The following is a 17950-nucleotide window of genomic DNA, read 5'->3' on the forward strand; positions in this document are numbered from 1 at the left end:
AAGCAGGTTCCCTGCTGAACAGGGAGCCTGATGCAGGACTCAGTAAGAACCTGAGCTGAAGGCAGCCGCTTAACCCAATGAGCCACCCAGGAGCCCACAAAACCTCAATTCTAAAAAGCAGAAACTACATAAGCCATATTTCCTTGCTACAAGGTAAAAATGCTACAAGTAGCAACAATTAAAAAAAAAAAGCCAACCACACAGAAATTTTTAAATATTCTTATTAACCAAAAATTTAAGACAATAATAATAAACTACTTAGAAAACAAGAAACAACAGTAGCTGGGATATCTGAAATTAGAGATAACCAAAACCCTTCATTTGTATACAAATAAGAACAAAAACATCAGACTCAAACAGGGCAAGAAACTCTACAGAAAACAGAAATACACATAAAATGAAAAATTAATATATTTTAAAACAAATGACAAGTGATAAATCCAAACACCAGGGTTTTTTCTGAAGAGAAAAGATTACCTTTAGCAAGGCAAATCAAGGAAAAAAGCAGGAAATGGTAAAACTAAGGTCAATTTCTTTAACTTACCAGTAACAGACTTAATATGAGATTTCTTACTCTCTATTAAAATCCTCTGCAAATAAATGTCTTAAATTTCAACCAAATTAAGTTTTCTGGAAAAGCATAAATTACTTAAATTTAGCAAATAACAAACACAAAAGGAGAAATACATTTTAAAACAAAATTTAAAACAAAATTTTAAAATCAAATTTTATTAAAGATACTTCCATTTAAAAAGAGGTAACCTAGTCACAGAAGAAACTGTTAGCAAGAAATTACTTCCCAAAAAGGCTCTCAGATCAGAAGTTTCTTAAGCGCAATCCTTCAATCTTCAATGGAACAAATCACTCCAATAACATAACTGCTTGATGAAAGAAAAATATACGTAGTTATCCTATTCGTCTTACACAGCTAGCAAAATCCCCATGTCAAAAATTGGACTGGGGCACCTAGGTGACTCGGTTGGGTGAGCACACCGCTCTTGATCTCAGCTCAGGTCTTGACCTCAGGGTTTTGAGTTCAGCCCTGTGTTTGGGCTCCACCCTAGATCTAGATGTAGAGCCTACTTTTACCAAAAAAAAAAAGAACAAAAGCCCAAGAGACTAAACTCACTTAGTAAAAATGCAATTTTCCTAAATAATCTATTAGCAAATCAAATTCTACAGGGCCAATAGGGCAGTCACATTTTAGGAGAAATGTACTGTAGGACATCATACTTCACAACTAATTTTCCCAGAAAAGCAGATGTGAAAATAGGGAGGATAAAATGGTTGGACAGCTTAAGTCTACACCTGCTGTTAGGTATTTTTTTTCTTTAGAGACTGCATTTTCTTATCTAAGTGTTATTTCTAGTATTTCAAAGAGATCTCACTCATGCTGGTGGGGTTTTTTTGGCTCTTTATCGTAATTAATTTCTGTCCCAAAGTTACTGAGACCTAAACATGCTTTCCAACACTAGTTTTAACACAATCACTTAATGAATGCTTGTAAGAGAATTCGATAAATGTGAACATGAAAACAGTTACCAAAATCGCTCTCGGAGTCCTGTTGGTAAAGAACCCTGGAATTCCAGGGTACTAACAAAGATAATGCAGAGCTATCTGCCAGTTAAACCTGCACTGCTATATGGCAAAAGCATTCGCCGTCTGTCTACAATGCACTGAGACTGCCAGTTCTGAAATTATGCGAACCTTGGTCACTTTTTAAAATTCCCAACAGACCGTAAGCACCACAAAGCAGGAGTCATGCCTACGTTATTCAATGTTCTATCTCCAAGACTCTGACACTGGGTATATAGTTAATAAATATCTGATGACTTCATGAATGAATCCCTCCTTCCCTCCTTTTAGTCCCGAGGATTCTTAAGATTGGGAAATTTCCCACATAAGTCCAACACACTATAGCCAACTAATAACTGTCCCAAAAGATTTCATGTGAATTATAAAGTCAGGTCTTCCCATTCCTACCCATTCCCCAAATTCTATACTTGGTAATGAACTTGCTAAGATAAACACAAAGCTTTACTAAAGTTCAATAGCCTTATTAAAATTAATCTTTAACATGCCTTTGTCAAAAAGACATTTACAAGAAAAGAACAGGTCGATAAAAATTGAATCTCTTGAGTCCTAATCCATAAATTGAGTAGCTGAGCAGAGAAGATACCTTCCCTAAAGTTAAACTGAGAAAAAAAAAAAAAAAACCCTAAGGTATTAAAATGTTAATCTATCTTGTCAGTGTACTGAGAAACAGTACTCTTGGCTAAAACAAAGCCACAAAAGGACTCCTCTTAAGGAATTAAGATACTGGATCACCATTTTGATTACCCAAGAGTTACTCATTAAATATGACACAGAGTACATACTTGCTGGTTTGTGGGCACTTTAAGTATCTAATTACTTCAAACAAAAGGCTACACTCTCAATTTTTTATATTTTGTTTTTATTCAAGAGTTTACTCACAGGCAGCACTTAAAATCAGGCTTTTAAAATTAAAGGCCAAAACTAAAAAAATTTTGCAAATATGACACTGCTAAAAGAATGATCTTAATAATTTAAACCCTAAAATGTCCTGTGGAGTTAGTCTTTATACGTAGACTGTGTAAGATCGATATCATTTAAAATAAACAACTGAAAAGCCACAGATTGTGGGCAAATTTGTCAATGAAGATAATCATCAGTTTCAGCCTTCCAGAGTATGAAAACCAGTAATTAATTCATCTTGTGACAGAATATAAACTATGTTCAGAATTTGGACTTTAAAGTCTCTTTCTCCAGCAGCAAGTCAGCATATCTATGCTGAAGTTCTTTTTCTCTTTCCTGCTGTCGCTGAACATCTTCTTTTAGACACTTGAAGAGACAAAAATATTAAATAATTATTTCATATGCAAACACACTGAAAATTAAAAATATCTTACGGTACTTTATCATCTTACAAATAGCTGAGCTACATCATGACTCTTAAAGAGTTAAGTATTCCCCCAGAGAAACAATAAATAGCAACTACTTAGGCTATAAAACCACTGCTGCAACTATTCTCTGGCCAAAGGACTACCATCCTGTTGCAAAGTCTCTGCTGCCATCTCAGATAAACAAACCACTGTCACCCTATCAACACCCCTAAACACACTTCAATAAGCCCTGACTGCCCTTTACCTGGGCAGCAACTATCATGCACACTTGGGAAATAAAGTTAAACTAAATCCTGCCAAAGGAATTTCCTGCTTTAGAATGACCAGCTATATTTCCAGCATCCTAAATTATAAAACAGACACTGGTTAAATGTACCTCAGAGAGCTATAAGGATGGGATGCAATTAAGCTTCAGGGAGACAAATCACAAGGGTTACTCATTCTATTTCACAGTGTATCAATAAACAAACCAGAAAATTAGTAAAGGAAAAGCCATTGGATCCATCACTGGCCTGGTCTAACCATCTACACACAGACAATTCTAGATAAGAAAGTCAAAAACTTCAGGCTTTCATTGAAAAAAGCCAGACAGTATCAACTTCAGAGACAGTCTGCACAGGAAAAAAGAAAAAACAGGAAGGCCCTGGTAATTCTTTGCAATTCTCTTTTTAAGCAATGCTGCAAAGCAATAATGTTACCTCTAGCCTCCGGGGAATGGCAGAATCTTCATGTTTCTTGAGTTCTTCAAAAGTACGTAACTCCAAGTAAGCCTGCTCAATTTGGTCCCATAAGTCATTCAACTGTTTCATGAGCCCCATAGCACGAGACTGGTAACCCCCAAGCAAAATTTTCATCTTCTTCTCCATCTTTGCAGCTCTCTTGGCTTCCGTCGTCATGTGACCCCTGTTTATCTGGGGTCGGGGGAAGATCACATCAGCAGGCATGAGAAAAGCAGGTTAAATAATAGAACTAAAAAGGCACTACTGCTTTGTTTATCTCCTCAAAGCAAAGGTACATCAGAATTCCTTATATTTTAACTACCGTAACACAAAATTTGGCCTGAGAAGGGTTTGCCTTGCCCTAGAGGTTTCACAGTTTAGTCCAATGTCATCTATCTATAGTAACTTCACCCAGGATTCAACTTCAAAGCAAGCTTGAATTTCGTAGTATGAGAAAAACTAATCTCTACTTCTGAAAATAACTTCTGCTATTATTAATCTGCATTGATTTGAGGATTGGCAGAGACCCATCTTTACTACCTTTATCCCCAAAGTGTACTTCGATACAATATGAAGACTACAGCTAACACTGCTGTATGATATACAGAAGGTTTGAAAAGAGTAAACCTTAAGATCACTAGAGGACATTTTTTTCTTTTCTTTCTTCCTTTTTATTTTATCTATGAGATGATGGAGGTTAAATGAATCTATCGCAATAATCATTTCACAATACATGTAAATCAAACCACCATCCTGAATACCTAAAATTTATACAATGATGAACATCAATTATTTCTCAATAAAAGTCGGGAAAATGCACTTCTGTATTATATATGTAGTACATTTTTAACAACTGAATAATGTCCAACTGATGCACCATGGTTGTAATTGAAATATAACCCCCTTAAATTATAAATATTTTTAGAATGTTTTAATTTTAAATGTGGCACAAAACCCATTAAAGGAAAAAGAATATCACATTTGGCAAAGCAAAAAATCTTTAGTTTTTGAAAAGTGAAGACACCAGAAAATTGAGACAGTTTTCCTATTAATATGTATATTGAAAAATAATAAATAAATAAATATGTATACTGAGCACAGATGGGCTGCCTCCTCAACTCATTCTAAAAATTAGGGGGAAAGAATTCAAACTCACTAAAGAAGAGGAGGAAGACCATTAACAAAGCAATGTATCAACAAAATTCTAGAGCTGATGCAGGGGAGAGAAAGCCCAGTTAAGAGTCCAAGGAGAGATGGTTGAGAAGGAAACAGGTGTGTAATAAAGAATCCCATTCACGGTATTGCTGCCGGAGAACCAGAGACGGTCCTGCTGCGGCCGCAAGCCCTTCCAGCCACCTGACAATGTCGCTCATTTAGTAGACCAGCCACCGCTCCCGCACAACAACAACTGCGAGGAAGGTGAACAACCTTTGCCCCCGCCAGCCGGCCTCAACATTTCCTGGGTGGAGCTACCCATGAACAGCAGCAATGGCAATGATAATGGCAATGGGAAAAATGGGGGGCTAGAACATGAACCATCCTCATCCTCTATCCACAATGGAAACATGGAGAAGATTCTTTTGGATGCACAACACAAATCAGGACAGAGTAGTTCAAGAGCCAGTTCTCACTGTGACAGCCCTTCCCCACAAGAAGATGGGCAGATTATGTTTGATGTGGAGATGGCACACCAGCAGGGACCATAGCTCTCAGTCAGAAAAAGAAGTTGCAGAAGGAGAGAAAGAAGTTGATTTGTTGAAGAAAAGCGTTGACTCGGTGTCTGACTGGTCCAGTAGACCTGAAAACATTCCACCTAAGGAGTTCCACTTCAGACACCCCAAGTGCTCTGTCTCTTTAAGCATGAGGAAAAGTGGGGCCATGAAGAAAGGGAGTATTTTCTCTGCAGAATTCCTTAAGGTGTTCATTCCTTCTCTCTTCCTCTCTCATGTTTTGGCTTTGGGCCTAGGCATCTATATTGGAAAGTGACTTGGCACACCTTCTGCCAGCACCTACTGAAGGAAAGAACAGCCCCAGAAAAGCGTGTGACCTGTGAAATGGTGTATTGTCACAGTAGTTTATTTGAACTTGAGACCATTGTAAGCATGACCCAACCTACCACCCTATATTTACATATTCAAGTTCCAGTAACTCTCAAATCCAGTATTTTATTCAAACTCTGTTGAGGCATTTTACTAACCTCATTGCCTTTTTGGCCTGTAAGACACTTTTTAGAATTTCCTAACAGAGTTTACTGTTATTTAGAAATTTGCAAGGGCTTCTTTTCCGCAAATGCCACCAGCAGATTATTATTTTGTCAACAATGCTATCGTCTCCTTTTAGTGCCACTAGACTTAGACCTGCATCATTCATGGTATAAATTTTATACTTGCAGGATAACTACCACCTCTCTCTTCAAATGAGATCAGATTAGCAAATGACAGAACAGCTTTGTTGTTTTGTTTTGTTTTTTCAAGACAAAGCAAGCTTCACTAAGCTTGAATTTATAGTTATTTAAAAAGAAAACAAACAAAAAAACAAGACACAAGAAAAAAAATATCCTGGGCAATAAAAAATTATTTTAAACAAACAAACAAAAAAAAAGAATCCCATTCACGTTACACCTACTCTTGGTGTATATTATATAAGTCCCACAATATAATCACTTTGCATTTTTTGTATCACTTTGTATTTTAAAGTGATCTGCAAATACATGTTTTCAACAAATGACACAAATTACGAGGTCAGAGCCACAAGAATAATGATGAAATCTGTGTTACCTTCCTATGCATGTGTCTGTTTTCTTTCCTCCTCCCTCCCTCTCTCAGCTTACTTCCTCTCTCCCCCCACTCTCCCACCCCACCTCAACTGATTCCGTCAAGTGACTCCAAAACTAAGTACTTTCAAGATAATGTACACCCAAATAACAATCCATAAAAAGCTAGTAAGCTTTTATTCGAGTGCAATTCATTTGAATAATAAATAATGTCCTTTATAAAGGAGCCATTTTCCTCTAATAGATAACAAATCGAAGTAAATTCCATGGCAATGATGTGTGTCTAAGGAAACTGGGTGGAGTCAGGCAGCACAGGAGAGGGGGCAGCAAGTCACTCTCGCTCCCCAGCATCGCCCCCCAGCATTGCCACCAGGCTGTTCTCAGTCAATGCAAATTACTTAAACGTTCTTTCCCCATCAGTAAAATGGCAATCACTGCTGTAAGTTATTATGGAGCTTAAGTAAGACAACAGATGTCAAACCCTTAGCCTCCCAGTGACTAGCACAAAGGAAACAGTTAACAAATTGTCAGGTCTGATTACAATTATCTTATATACACTAAGAGTTTAACCTTTTTGCTCTCCCCTCTCCAATGGACCACGGGATTAATGATGAGGCTTTAAAACCTTAAAATCCCAACTTTAATAAAAAATGACCCAGAATCCTTCCTAAAAATAAAGCAAGGAAAAAATAGCTGTTTCTTCTTTTAAGAAGGCAGTTTGCCTTTCGAGGACAACCACAGCAAGTAACAGGTACTGGAACGTGTATTCTCAAGCCAGTGGCTTTCAACCCCAGCTCAACTTTAGACTCATCTGCAGAGCTTTTCAAATCTACCAGTGCCAGTGCCCTAAACTCACAGACCCTTATTTAAACGGTCTCAGACCTTGGTATTTTTAAAGCCCCAGATGACTCTACTAGGCAATCAGGATAGAGTTGCACCCAATTTCTTAGACTGTAATTCAGCATGTTCTAAGATACTCTAATCATATGTGGACTCAAATAAACATTCCAAAAACCTAACATTAACAGCACAGAATTTCAAATTAATACACATAGCACATTTTTTCTGAGAGAGTGAATGAGCAGGAGAGCAGAGGGGGATAAAGAAAAGGAGGGGGAGGGAAAGAGAATCTCAAGCAGATTCCCTGCTGAGCACAGAGCCCTACCACAGGGCTCAGTCTCACCACCCTGAGATCATGACGCAACCCGAAATCAAGAGTCTGATACTTAACCGACTGAGCCACCCAGGCACCCCTATATATAGCACATTTTAAAAATCAGACATACAAATTTTCATTTTCATTGATTAAGATAATTCAATTAGCTATGCACTGTACTGCATGAATTTTCAATTACCAATTTGGTAAAACAGCATAATACTTGTGTTCAAAAAGTTTTTAATTAGTCATCAGGGCACATTTAGAATGACTGATACCTCATAACTGGGCATTACCTCACCTCCTACAGTTGAGTTATTACGCTTCCCAAACTATCAAGGATTTTAAAACTGCAAAGTTGCTAGCTTCCATTTCATGCTAACAATTTCATTTAACTTAGCTCAAGCTTTATATAAAATCTTCTGGCTCAAATATTGTACCTAAGGTTCCAAGAAAATATGGATAAACTATACCAAAAAAATTAAGCACAGGAAAAAATTAATTTATAGTCAAATAACTACATAAATTTAGTCACAAAAAGTGTAAGAAAAATTAAATGCAGCTTTAAACATTCAATTTAAGCTCAGCTACCTGACATCTGCCACCTGATCTTTAAAATGTGAGGGAAGATTATCTGTACACTTTGTAAAATGTTCAACCTATACCTGCTCAATGTGCTTTAAGAGTGAAAAACACTAACCTATAAGGTCTGGCTTTTTTCTAGCCAAGAAACCTCAAACATGAAATATACATGGATTCATGGAACAGAACTGCCTTAAATTAGTCCAATCCCCCCAACCCATACTCATACACCACAGAAACATTAAAAGTCCAACAAGGTGTAAAACCCTATTGTTTAAAATACAAAAAAAAAAAAAGAAAAAAAGGAAAAACTATACTGTGACTTAACCAAATTCGTATTGCTAAGCTTTTCTAAAAAAATTAAGTATTAGCAATTGCCATTCCTGAAGGATAACTTATATTGAACAAAACAATATTGGCCTAAGAAGCTTCCCCAGTGCGTTAGAACTAAGTTACAAAACTTTTTTTTTTTTTCCAAATCCTTATCTGCACTTAGAAATGCACTTCAAATTCTTCTTAAAACATCTAATAGAGATAGTAGCAGAGATAGGAGTGGAGATAAGGTTACTTTATAAACTTGTCACCAGACAAACCTACCACATATGGTTAGAATGGAAGCTTGTGCTTTACTTATGTATCAGCACAAAATTTCTAATAATACTGAATAAAATTCACTATTAGAAAACTGTGCTTAGGGGTACCTGGGTGGTTCAGTTGGTTAAGCATCTGCCTTCCACTCAAGTCATGATCTCACGGTGCTGTGATGGAGCCCTGATGGAGCTGATGGAGCCCATGCTCAGCAGGGAGCCTGCTTTTCCCTCTCCCTGTCACTACCTCAGTCTCTCTCTAATAAATAAAATCTTAAAAAAGAAAAAAAGAAAAGAAAAGAAAAGAAAGAAAACTGTAACTATGAGAAAATTAAAAGTAGGATAACACTTGATATAATTAAAGCTGACTACATCCAAACTGAAAGAGTAAAAATTCAATCCAAAAGAGATGAATGAGAATGTATCTGTATATCAATGTGTGGGGGATACCAAACTGACAAATTTCATGTACTGTAACTCAGTTTTACAATACAATGTTTGGAATTTGCTTCAAAATAATGGGAAAGGGAAAACAACATAGGAAACAAAAGCAGCTGTGAGCTGATAACCCTAGCTGGATGCTAACACTTGAGGACTCATTAAACTCATCTATGGTAGGGTATATTTGAGAACTCCCATAATAAAAAGGTTCTATAAAATTCAAATTCAGTATCTACTGCAGAGGCTATTATGTTAAGACTGTACACCACAAACCATGAACCATCAATACAGTGAAATATAAGAGAAATCAAAATTTACAAGTATGTCAAAGATTTCAACACACCAAAATGTATATATGAAATGTTAAATTACAATCCACAATTATGTTAAAATCCATTTTTACTAACCAAAATCTAAGCCTTAAGCCATACTCAATCTCTCTGTGAAAATCAACCATGTCTCAAATTTCAGACAGTCATCAAAATTTATAGAATAAAAACTCAGCCACTCTGTTGTTTAAGGTACCAAAAGTTACTTCTTGATATCTGAGAGCATCAAACCAAGTTTAACTCAATTCAGGTAACACTAAGGGTACTGACAGACCTGAAGAGGCAGGGAGAGAATTTCCATTCACTAAACCTCCTAATTGCAAGGCACACAGTATCTCATTTAATCTTATAGTATCTCAAACTCTCACTTATGTGAGATTAAAAACTATTAGCCACTCAAATATTACAGGTAAGGAAAAATATTACAGGTGAGGCTCAGAGAGGTTAAGTAACTTGCCCTAGGCCAAACAGCAATGAAGTGAAGCAGCTACAGAATGTGTCCTACTTCAAAGTTCAACAAATTAGGCCACACCTAATGGACAAACGTCCTCCTTGCCTCAACCCCTGAAATGCAAACATGCCTGAAGAAATTCTAGCTGTGGGTCTAAATGGCTTAATGCCATCAGACAGTTCCCTGAAAAACAAGTTATTCTAGACACACATAAACAAGATCTTAATTTAATGAATCTGCCTATCATTCTTTCCCTGAGACATTAGCCTACAAGAATTTTATCTGACACTTGAAAAAAGCTTGGACTTTCCCCAGCTTATACTTTTAAATTCCTAATTCTTTTATTCCTAACAAGCTATAAAATCATAAGAAAACAAATATATCTCAGAAAAATTTTACAGGGAAGAAAAGGTTATTCAATAACTTGTTAAGAAGTTGGACAGAATATAACTAGTGTATTAATTACTTGGGGATTTTGCCAAAGCTGTTCTTTGCCACAACTTTATAAATGAGAGCAAGTGATCTGGTTTGTTTTTTTTTTTAAATGATATCTGTAATAGTATACTATTAAATTAACAAAGTAGTATATGGTGATTCCAATTCAGTTCTAAACACCTTCCTCCTTTAATCCACACATAGATGCATATGGTAATTTTTTTCTATCTCTAGTCATACATACATACACACACACACACATCCCACACATATATAAATAAATATATACATGCACACATATGCATTCCTCAAAATGTTTAAGGTAATTATGTCTGGATGGTAGGTTTCTTTTCAAATTGTTTTTTAATTTCTTTTTAAACTTTCTACAAAGTACAGGTATTATTTTTAGAAAAACGCCTACAAATGTTATTTTTTAAATGCATAGAAGAGAAACTGTCTAAAAGAGACTGGCCAGAGACCAATGGAAAACTGATGGTCCCCAGGAGATGAATCAGTGGAACCATAAGTGTTTCCTCGGGTCATTACAAAAGGGGGCTGTATGGGACTTATAAAAGTGTAATTGTTACTTTCAAACTCACTAAGTTTGTTAAGGTTACTAAGCCTAAGTAATTCCAAAATAAACACATTATCCTTGGGTCGTCAATACTGTCTTCAGTTCAAGTCTGTTACAGTGAGGTTCAGAAACATTAAGAGCATCCCTCAGTGAAACTCTTGCTTGGGGGCCCAGAATATAACTTTATACCGCTGGAAAAACAAGTTTAAGGATACCCAAAATAAATACAGAGTTGATGGCAGCTCCACTTCTTAGTCTATCATTTAGCAACATGATCCTATAGTAGTAACGATGCGGTTCAACCACCAAAATGTTTGCAAACAACAAGAATCCGTGAGTGCCTTTCCTTTAATCTCTATACTACTCACTAGGGTTCAGTTCTATCAGTGAAGCCTCTCCATACTGATGAGCTGCAGTAAGTGATTATTACTTATTATTAAGTGATTATTATTATTATTAATCCAAGTAAGTGATTATTACTAGCACCTCCCCACGTTAGCAACCACCAGGCTGCATCCCCACAAAACAAGCTAAGCAGTGAGGCAAAACCTTACTAAAGGCCTTTTCAAGAACAGTAATGTACCAACAAAGCAATAGCAAGAGCACTTTACATCTGCATGAGTTAGGAAATGAAACACACAAAACAAATTCAACTCCATGTTGAGGCATAACAGAAGCAACACAACTGTACCAAGGAGATCTCTGATCCAGTCTAGAGTTCTTGATAGGAACTACCAAGAAATCTGTCAGTGCCTCTAAAGGTCAAGGCAAAGAGCAGAACTTGAGAAAGGGTGCATTCCAGAGTACTATAAACTTTTCTCCTGTGCCCCATGTCACCCCTCCCCACACACACCCATAAGGGAATATAAACCTGCCGAGTGACTACAACATATAGTCAGTCCCCCACGCAGATCTGCCCAACAACTTGATCCTTACCCTAAGCTTTGACTCTCTAAAGTATTAAAGGTGAATTTTTTCCCATGTAAAAATATCTGACTTTATAACAAAAAATTGCTGAGAAAATATGACCCCATTGTGCAGTCAATTTTGCTGAAATACAACCATTCAGTAAAGGCAAGGATCCTCATAAGAGTTCTACAAATATGCAGAGGAGAAAGATTTAAATGTGTTATCTGTGTTGTTACTTTATTTCCAAGAAGCCGATGTTACATAGTATTTCTTGACTAAGCTGCCTGTGCCAGTAAAATACAGGGAGAAGTATTACTTCTGGACCTAGTTTCCACCTCTAAGGAAAGCCTTTCCATTTTTATAGCTAACATGACAAAATCTACTTTTCAGCCAAACTTCCTCAACACAGCAGTTTAGATACTATTTCAAATACTATTAAATTTAATAGCAGGCCTAAATTCAGACTTCTCTTTTCATTTTTGCACCTACTGGAAATTATTTCACTCAAAATAATTATGCCTTCAGACGATTTCCTATTTCCACTTAAAGTGGAAACAAATTAAAACACTTCAAATTCTATTTGCACTTCCCAAATACAGTAATGAGTCATTTATCTGGCATCATCAGAAAATGAGGTTCTCCACATGGAGCATTTTCCAGATAACTGAAGTCCACAAGAGCACAGAGCTTGTCTGCTTTGTTCCTGCTGTGTTCCCAGGGGCTAGAACAAGGGCTGGCACAGAGAAGATGCTCAGTAATATTCACTAAACATAGGATGACATCAAGTACTAAAGACCTTTTATTTTTTTACCACCTAATAAAAATTTTCCTAGTATTTCAGCCATCCCTCTTCAAAAAAAAAAAAGAAAAAGAAAAAGAAAATAACCCTGAACAAAAATTAAGCATTTTGTTTGTTTTAATCTGGGACATCACTACAAACAGCAATCACTCTACTCTCCTACCACACACCTACAATATCCTGCAAAGTTATTAAAAAACCATATTTAAATGACCTTAACCTGCTATGCTTCCTAACTTTTCCTTTTCTCATATTAGCTATCATTTCTGTTTGCTGCTGCTGCCTTTACACACATTTGTCTGGCAAGGTTCTAAAATTAAATCTGCCTCCAAAGCAGAATAAAATACATGAACTTGGTTACAATTCTGGTCTTTCCGCTTACTTCTGACCTGTGACTACATTCTGATTCTATGCATTTAACAGACTCCTTACACTACCCACCACATTCTACATAAAATCTGAAATGGTTCTAGTAGTTTTAAACGAATATCTTAAGGGTTTTCATTTAAGTTCTACGTTTCAAATACTAATCATGAGTAATGGCTCAAAGACCAGCTCCGATATAAACCTCAGGGCATATTTTTTAATCCATTTAGGAGACACCAACCACGACAAAGCTGGATTTCATCTTGCTTGATACACTGTGATAGGGCCATAATTTAGATTCACTGTTCCAAAGTTCATGACAGCAAAAATCAAACACACTGGCAGCCATGGTGTATTGTGCTTGCACAGAAAGGCATATCTCCCTGAACCTAAGAGTGGAAAGAATAATTTAAGTATAGCATTTAGTTTATATAATATGACTGGAGTTCCTTCCCCACAACAAACTTTGAATAATGTTTATAATTTAGCAATCAACTGAAATGATGAAAGAATTACCACAATTGAAATAAAATATTTATATATTTCAAACCAGTAGAATTGTGTCTTCAAAAACTAAAATAAGCTAACGCAAACCTAGTTCTGAATTAGGGATGGCTACAAATAAAATGGGGGATTTGTTTATTTGGGTTTTTGAATCTCTTTTCTTCTTTTTAAAGAGTTAATGAACTTTCATTTGAAATAATTGTAGTTTACTAAATTAAAGGATTTGATTACATATTCTTTAAAAGTAACTAGCTGGGTAAACAATAAAGTAAGTTATCCAGAAGTCAAGAAAAGAAAAATTACTTCAGACTGTTTTATGAATATTCTTCCAAAATCACCAATCCTTCAACAAAAATAGTTCAACGGAAGATTTCAGTTCCTGGTACTGAGCTGAACAAAGAGAACCACATGTTTTTAATGGTTGCTCATAAACGACCCAAATAAATCTCCAAAAGAACAGCAGTGGTTCTTTCTGTATTTTTCCCTTCAAAACTCACAAGACCAATTCAACATAAAAATAAAAATTACTGTACTTTATGGCACCACTCACTTTGTGACACATTTATTTGCTGTCATGAAAGTTAGTGCCTCAACAAAGTAAATGAGATTTAGGGAAAAAACTTTTTTTATATCTTAAAGAGCACAAAATGTCCTTACCACTTGAGGCATAAAAAGTTTACCCACCTCCAATGAGAAGCTTTCCAAACTAAGTGAATATACCAAAGTATTTACATATCAGTGTTACAAAGAAGCTTTCCAAATAGCTTTCTAATCAATTATGATGTGACCTTAGATCAGGATTACACTGCTAACTACCATTTATTAAATAAGAAACGAAACTTTCACAACAGAAAATAGAACTTAAAATGTGACCACTGATGTTCTCCTTTCCCTGACTTTAAACTGTGAATTAAAACACAGCACAACAGCACACCCTGCTGGAAGTTAGTATGACAACGGGAGGAACTAGCAGCAACTGGATTGTAAAGATTTCACCCAATATGAGAATTACTTCCAAAAGAAATTACTTTCCCACTAAATGATAAAAGAGGCTCACAGGCATTAACCATCAGGTGCCTATACATGTGGTCTTAAAGTTCTAAAACTTAGAAAATTTTCATATTCAAAGAATGCTTTTTAAGATTCATTTCCTTAGCCCCACACAGCACCAACCACGCCAGGTGATAAGTACTACCATTTTTTATTTTAATCCTAAATAAAAACATTTTCCAAACTGCTTTCTATAAAAAGAAATTGGTGGGCGCCTGGGTGGCTCAGTGGGTTAAGCCGCTGCCTTTGGCTCAGGTCATGATCTCAGGGTCCTGGGATCAAGTCCCACATCGGGCTCTCTGCTCAGCAGGGAGCCTGCTTCCCTCTCTCTCTCTGCCTGCCTCTCTGCCTACTTGTGATCTCTCTCTGTCAAATAAATAAAATCTTAAAAAAATAAAAAAAATTTTTAAATCCTGCAAAAAAAAAAAAAAAAAAAAGAAAGAAATTGGTAATCACCTAAGAGGAAACTGAGACCATTTCTGCATGTGATTGCCTGTAGCACCCCTTGCTCCCCCCATCCCATCCCGGCCTCAGAAACATCCCTAAAGACCACCATTAAAAATCCACAAGGGGGACGCCTGGGTGGCTCAGCTGGTTAAGCGGCTGCCTCCGGCTCAGGTCATGATCCCAGCGTCCTGGGATCGAGTCCCGCATCGGGCTCCTTGCTCAGCTGGGAGCCTGCTTCTCCCTCTGCCTCTGCCTACCACTCTGCTTGTGCTCACTCTCGCTCCTCTCTCTCTCTGACAAATAACTAAATAAAATCTTAAAAAAAAAAAAATCCACAAGGCAGCCTAGTGGTCCATGAACCACAATTTACATGCCATTGGCAAAATGCCTACACAGACTCTGGAATTCAAAACACGCAGACTATACTAAGAAACCATATGCCATGAAACTCCCATCTAGTACATTTCAGTATTTCCTCAGATGTGAAAAAAAATCACAGAAGCCACTGTCTAATCCAGCTTGATGCTCTCTTGTAACAAATTCAAAGGAATTGAAGAATTAACAGAAAGGAACCAAACTTTTATAAATATGCTCCATTGGCTACAGAAGAAAAAAAAAATCTTCTTGGTACCACTGAGCTCCCTCCTTATTCTAGCACTGATGTACACTGTTCTGAGAAGTTAACATTTCTTGTCTCTTGCTCCCACATTTAAAAGGCTCTGTTTGACCTGTGATCAACCTGGAAGGCACTCTTTATTGTAAAGTCCAGCAATTATGAAAACCAACGAAAAGCCAAAGAAGATCAAACACTTCAGTGTAGTTTTCCCTCAAGAACTGCAAAAGCAAAGGACACCTGGCTGGCCCAGTCAGAAAAGCATATGACTCTTGATCTCAGGATCGTGAGCTCCAGCTCCACAGTGAGTGCAGAGATTACTAAAACAAATAAACAGACTAAAAAAAAAAAAAAAAAAAAAAAAAAATTGCAAAAGCAATAATCATCTCAGACTTCAGGTCTAGTTTTCTGAAATAGTCTCCAGCAGTATTATTTGATTATTTCAATCAAGGTACACTTTAAATTAGAATTTTAAAAGGATACCAACCTCGAGCCTCTTTTCAAGTGACTCAATCCTGTCCTTTTTGCTAGCTAGGTTGGCCCGCGTGTAGCGGCTCTGCCCAGGAAGATACAAAACTTGACTGTAGCATTCTTCCCACACCTGGTTGTAAGCTTCACTTGAGAGTTCTCCATGGCTCATACCTTGTTTGACCACTTCCATCTCCTGTACCAGAACGTCCTGGGCCTGTGTACAGTAATAATTTCAGTAAGTTTGGGTACCAGAATAACTTGCCATCAAGAGAGAGCTTTATAAGACTAGTTTGTCCTCTTTCTTTGGGTAAAGGCAAGAAGTTATGGTTGACTGGTTGGTTTTATTTTTTCCTGGAAGGGAGGAACAATACCTAAGCAAAATGAACTAAGAAGCCAGTAAGTCGGTGCAGACTGATCTGAAAAGTCAAGCGTCCATGTATCACCAATAACATAAACATCCTTTGCCTACACTCATTGTAATAATAGCCACCATTTCTGGGGTATCTACTATATGCCAGAAACATTTACAGGTTTCACCTACATTATCTCCATATACCACAACCACTTTACAAAGTAGCTGGTATTAACCTAATTTAAAGGTGATAAAACAGGCTCAGAGAGATTAAGCAACTTGTTCAAAAACATTATCACTAGGAAAGGCAAGGTAGACTCATGACCAAGCCAAATGGTGTCTATGCTTGGCTGTGCTCCTTCCACTCTACCAAACCCACCCTACACTTTAGAGTTCACAGGATTGTGAAGGGGAACTAGACATTTCTTTTTATATATGCCTTTTTCTCATCTGATGAAATACCCAACATTGCCAGAGAAGGAGACACAGATCAAAATATAATGGATCACAGACCGGCTTTTACTTACTACTAAAGAAAGTTTAAATGATAGAAAGGGGGAGGGGGGCACCTGGGTGGCTCATTCACTAAGCATCTAACTTCAGCTCAGGTCATGATGCCAGGGATCCTGGGATCAAACCCTGCATCGGGCTTCCGGCTCTGTGGGACACCTGCTTCTCCCTCTCCCACTCCCCCCGCTTGTGTTCCCTTTCTCGCTGTCTCTCTCTCTCAAATAAACAAATAAAATCTTTTAAAAAATAAATAAATAAAGCAAAATAAAACCAATTTCTAACCCAAAGGTAATTCTATGGGGCTGATTTAAAAAAAAAAAAAAAAAAGATGACAGAATGAGGGGGAAAGAGTGGACAGGCCTGGATACAAATCATAGCTTCCATTGAAGGAGCTGTCTGAACATCTCTGAACCCATTTCTCATCTGTAAAATGAGGATGTATGTTATTATGATTAAGTGATACAATATACATAAAGAGCCTAAACCAACATCAGACACAATGACTCCATGAGCATACCACATGAACTTTTTCCAGCCCTTTGCTTCATAGCTCAAAACTGACAATTTTTTTGTGCCTTAAAGAAAGCTTCCAATCATTCTAGTACGTCAGAAAATAAGACAGACCAAAATACATAAAATCAAATACAAAAAACTTTAAACAATGGAAATAAAACCTACAAAAGATAAAGACTAGATACTTTAAAATAGTTATCTCTGGGCGCCTGGGTGGCTTCAGTCAGTTAAGCGTCTGCCTTAGGCTTGGATCATGATCCCAGGGTCCTGAAATCAAGTCCCACACTGGGCTCCCTGCTCCATGAGGAGCCTGCCTCCCCTTCTCCCTCTGCTGATCCCCCTGCTTGTGCTTTCTCGCTCTGTCAAATAAATAAAGAAAATCTTTTTAAAAATAAATAAATGAAATAAAACAGTATCTCTGAGGGGAAATAATGAAAACAAACCA

The 17950-nt window shown here is 37.0% G+C and overlaps 1 protein-coding gene and 1 pseudogene across 1 annotated transcript in view; one reads left to right on the forward strand and one right to left on the reverse strand.

Moving 5' to 3' along the window:
- Window positions 1-701: 701 nt before the first annotated feature.
- The window catches only part of CDC5L (cell division cycle 5 like), a 52837-nt gene continuing 35588 nt past the window's right edge, over window positions 702-17950 (reverse strand). The window contains exons 14-16 of the mRNA XM_059400350.1: window positions 16147-16344; window positions 3623-3835; window positions 702-2862 (exon numbers count right to left, since the gene is read on the reverse strand). Coding sequence (XP_059256333.1) covers window positions 2758-2862; window positions 3623-3835; window positions 16147-16344 — 516 coding nt within the window. The 3' untranslated portion in view covers window positions 702-2757. The remainder of the gene's footprint in view (window positions 2863-3622; window positions 3836-16146; window positions 16345-17950) is intronic.
- Window positions 4756-6319, forward strand: LOC132017275 (BCL2/adenovirus E1B 19 kDa protein-interacting protein 3-like; annotated as a pseudogene).

The sequence above is a fragment of the Mustela nigripes genome, chromosome 5 (genome assembly GCF_022355385.1).
Source record: "Mustela nigripes isolate SB6536 chromosome 5, MUSNIG.SB6536, whole genome shotgun sequence".
NCBI lineage: Eukaryota > Metazoa > Chordata > Mammalia > Carnivora > Mustelidae > Mustela > Mustela nigripes.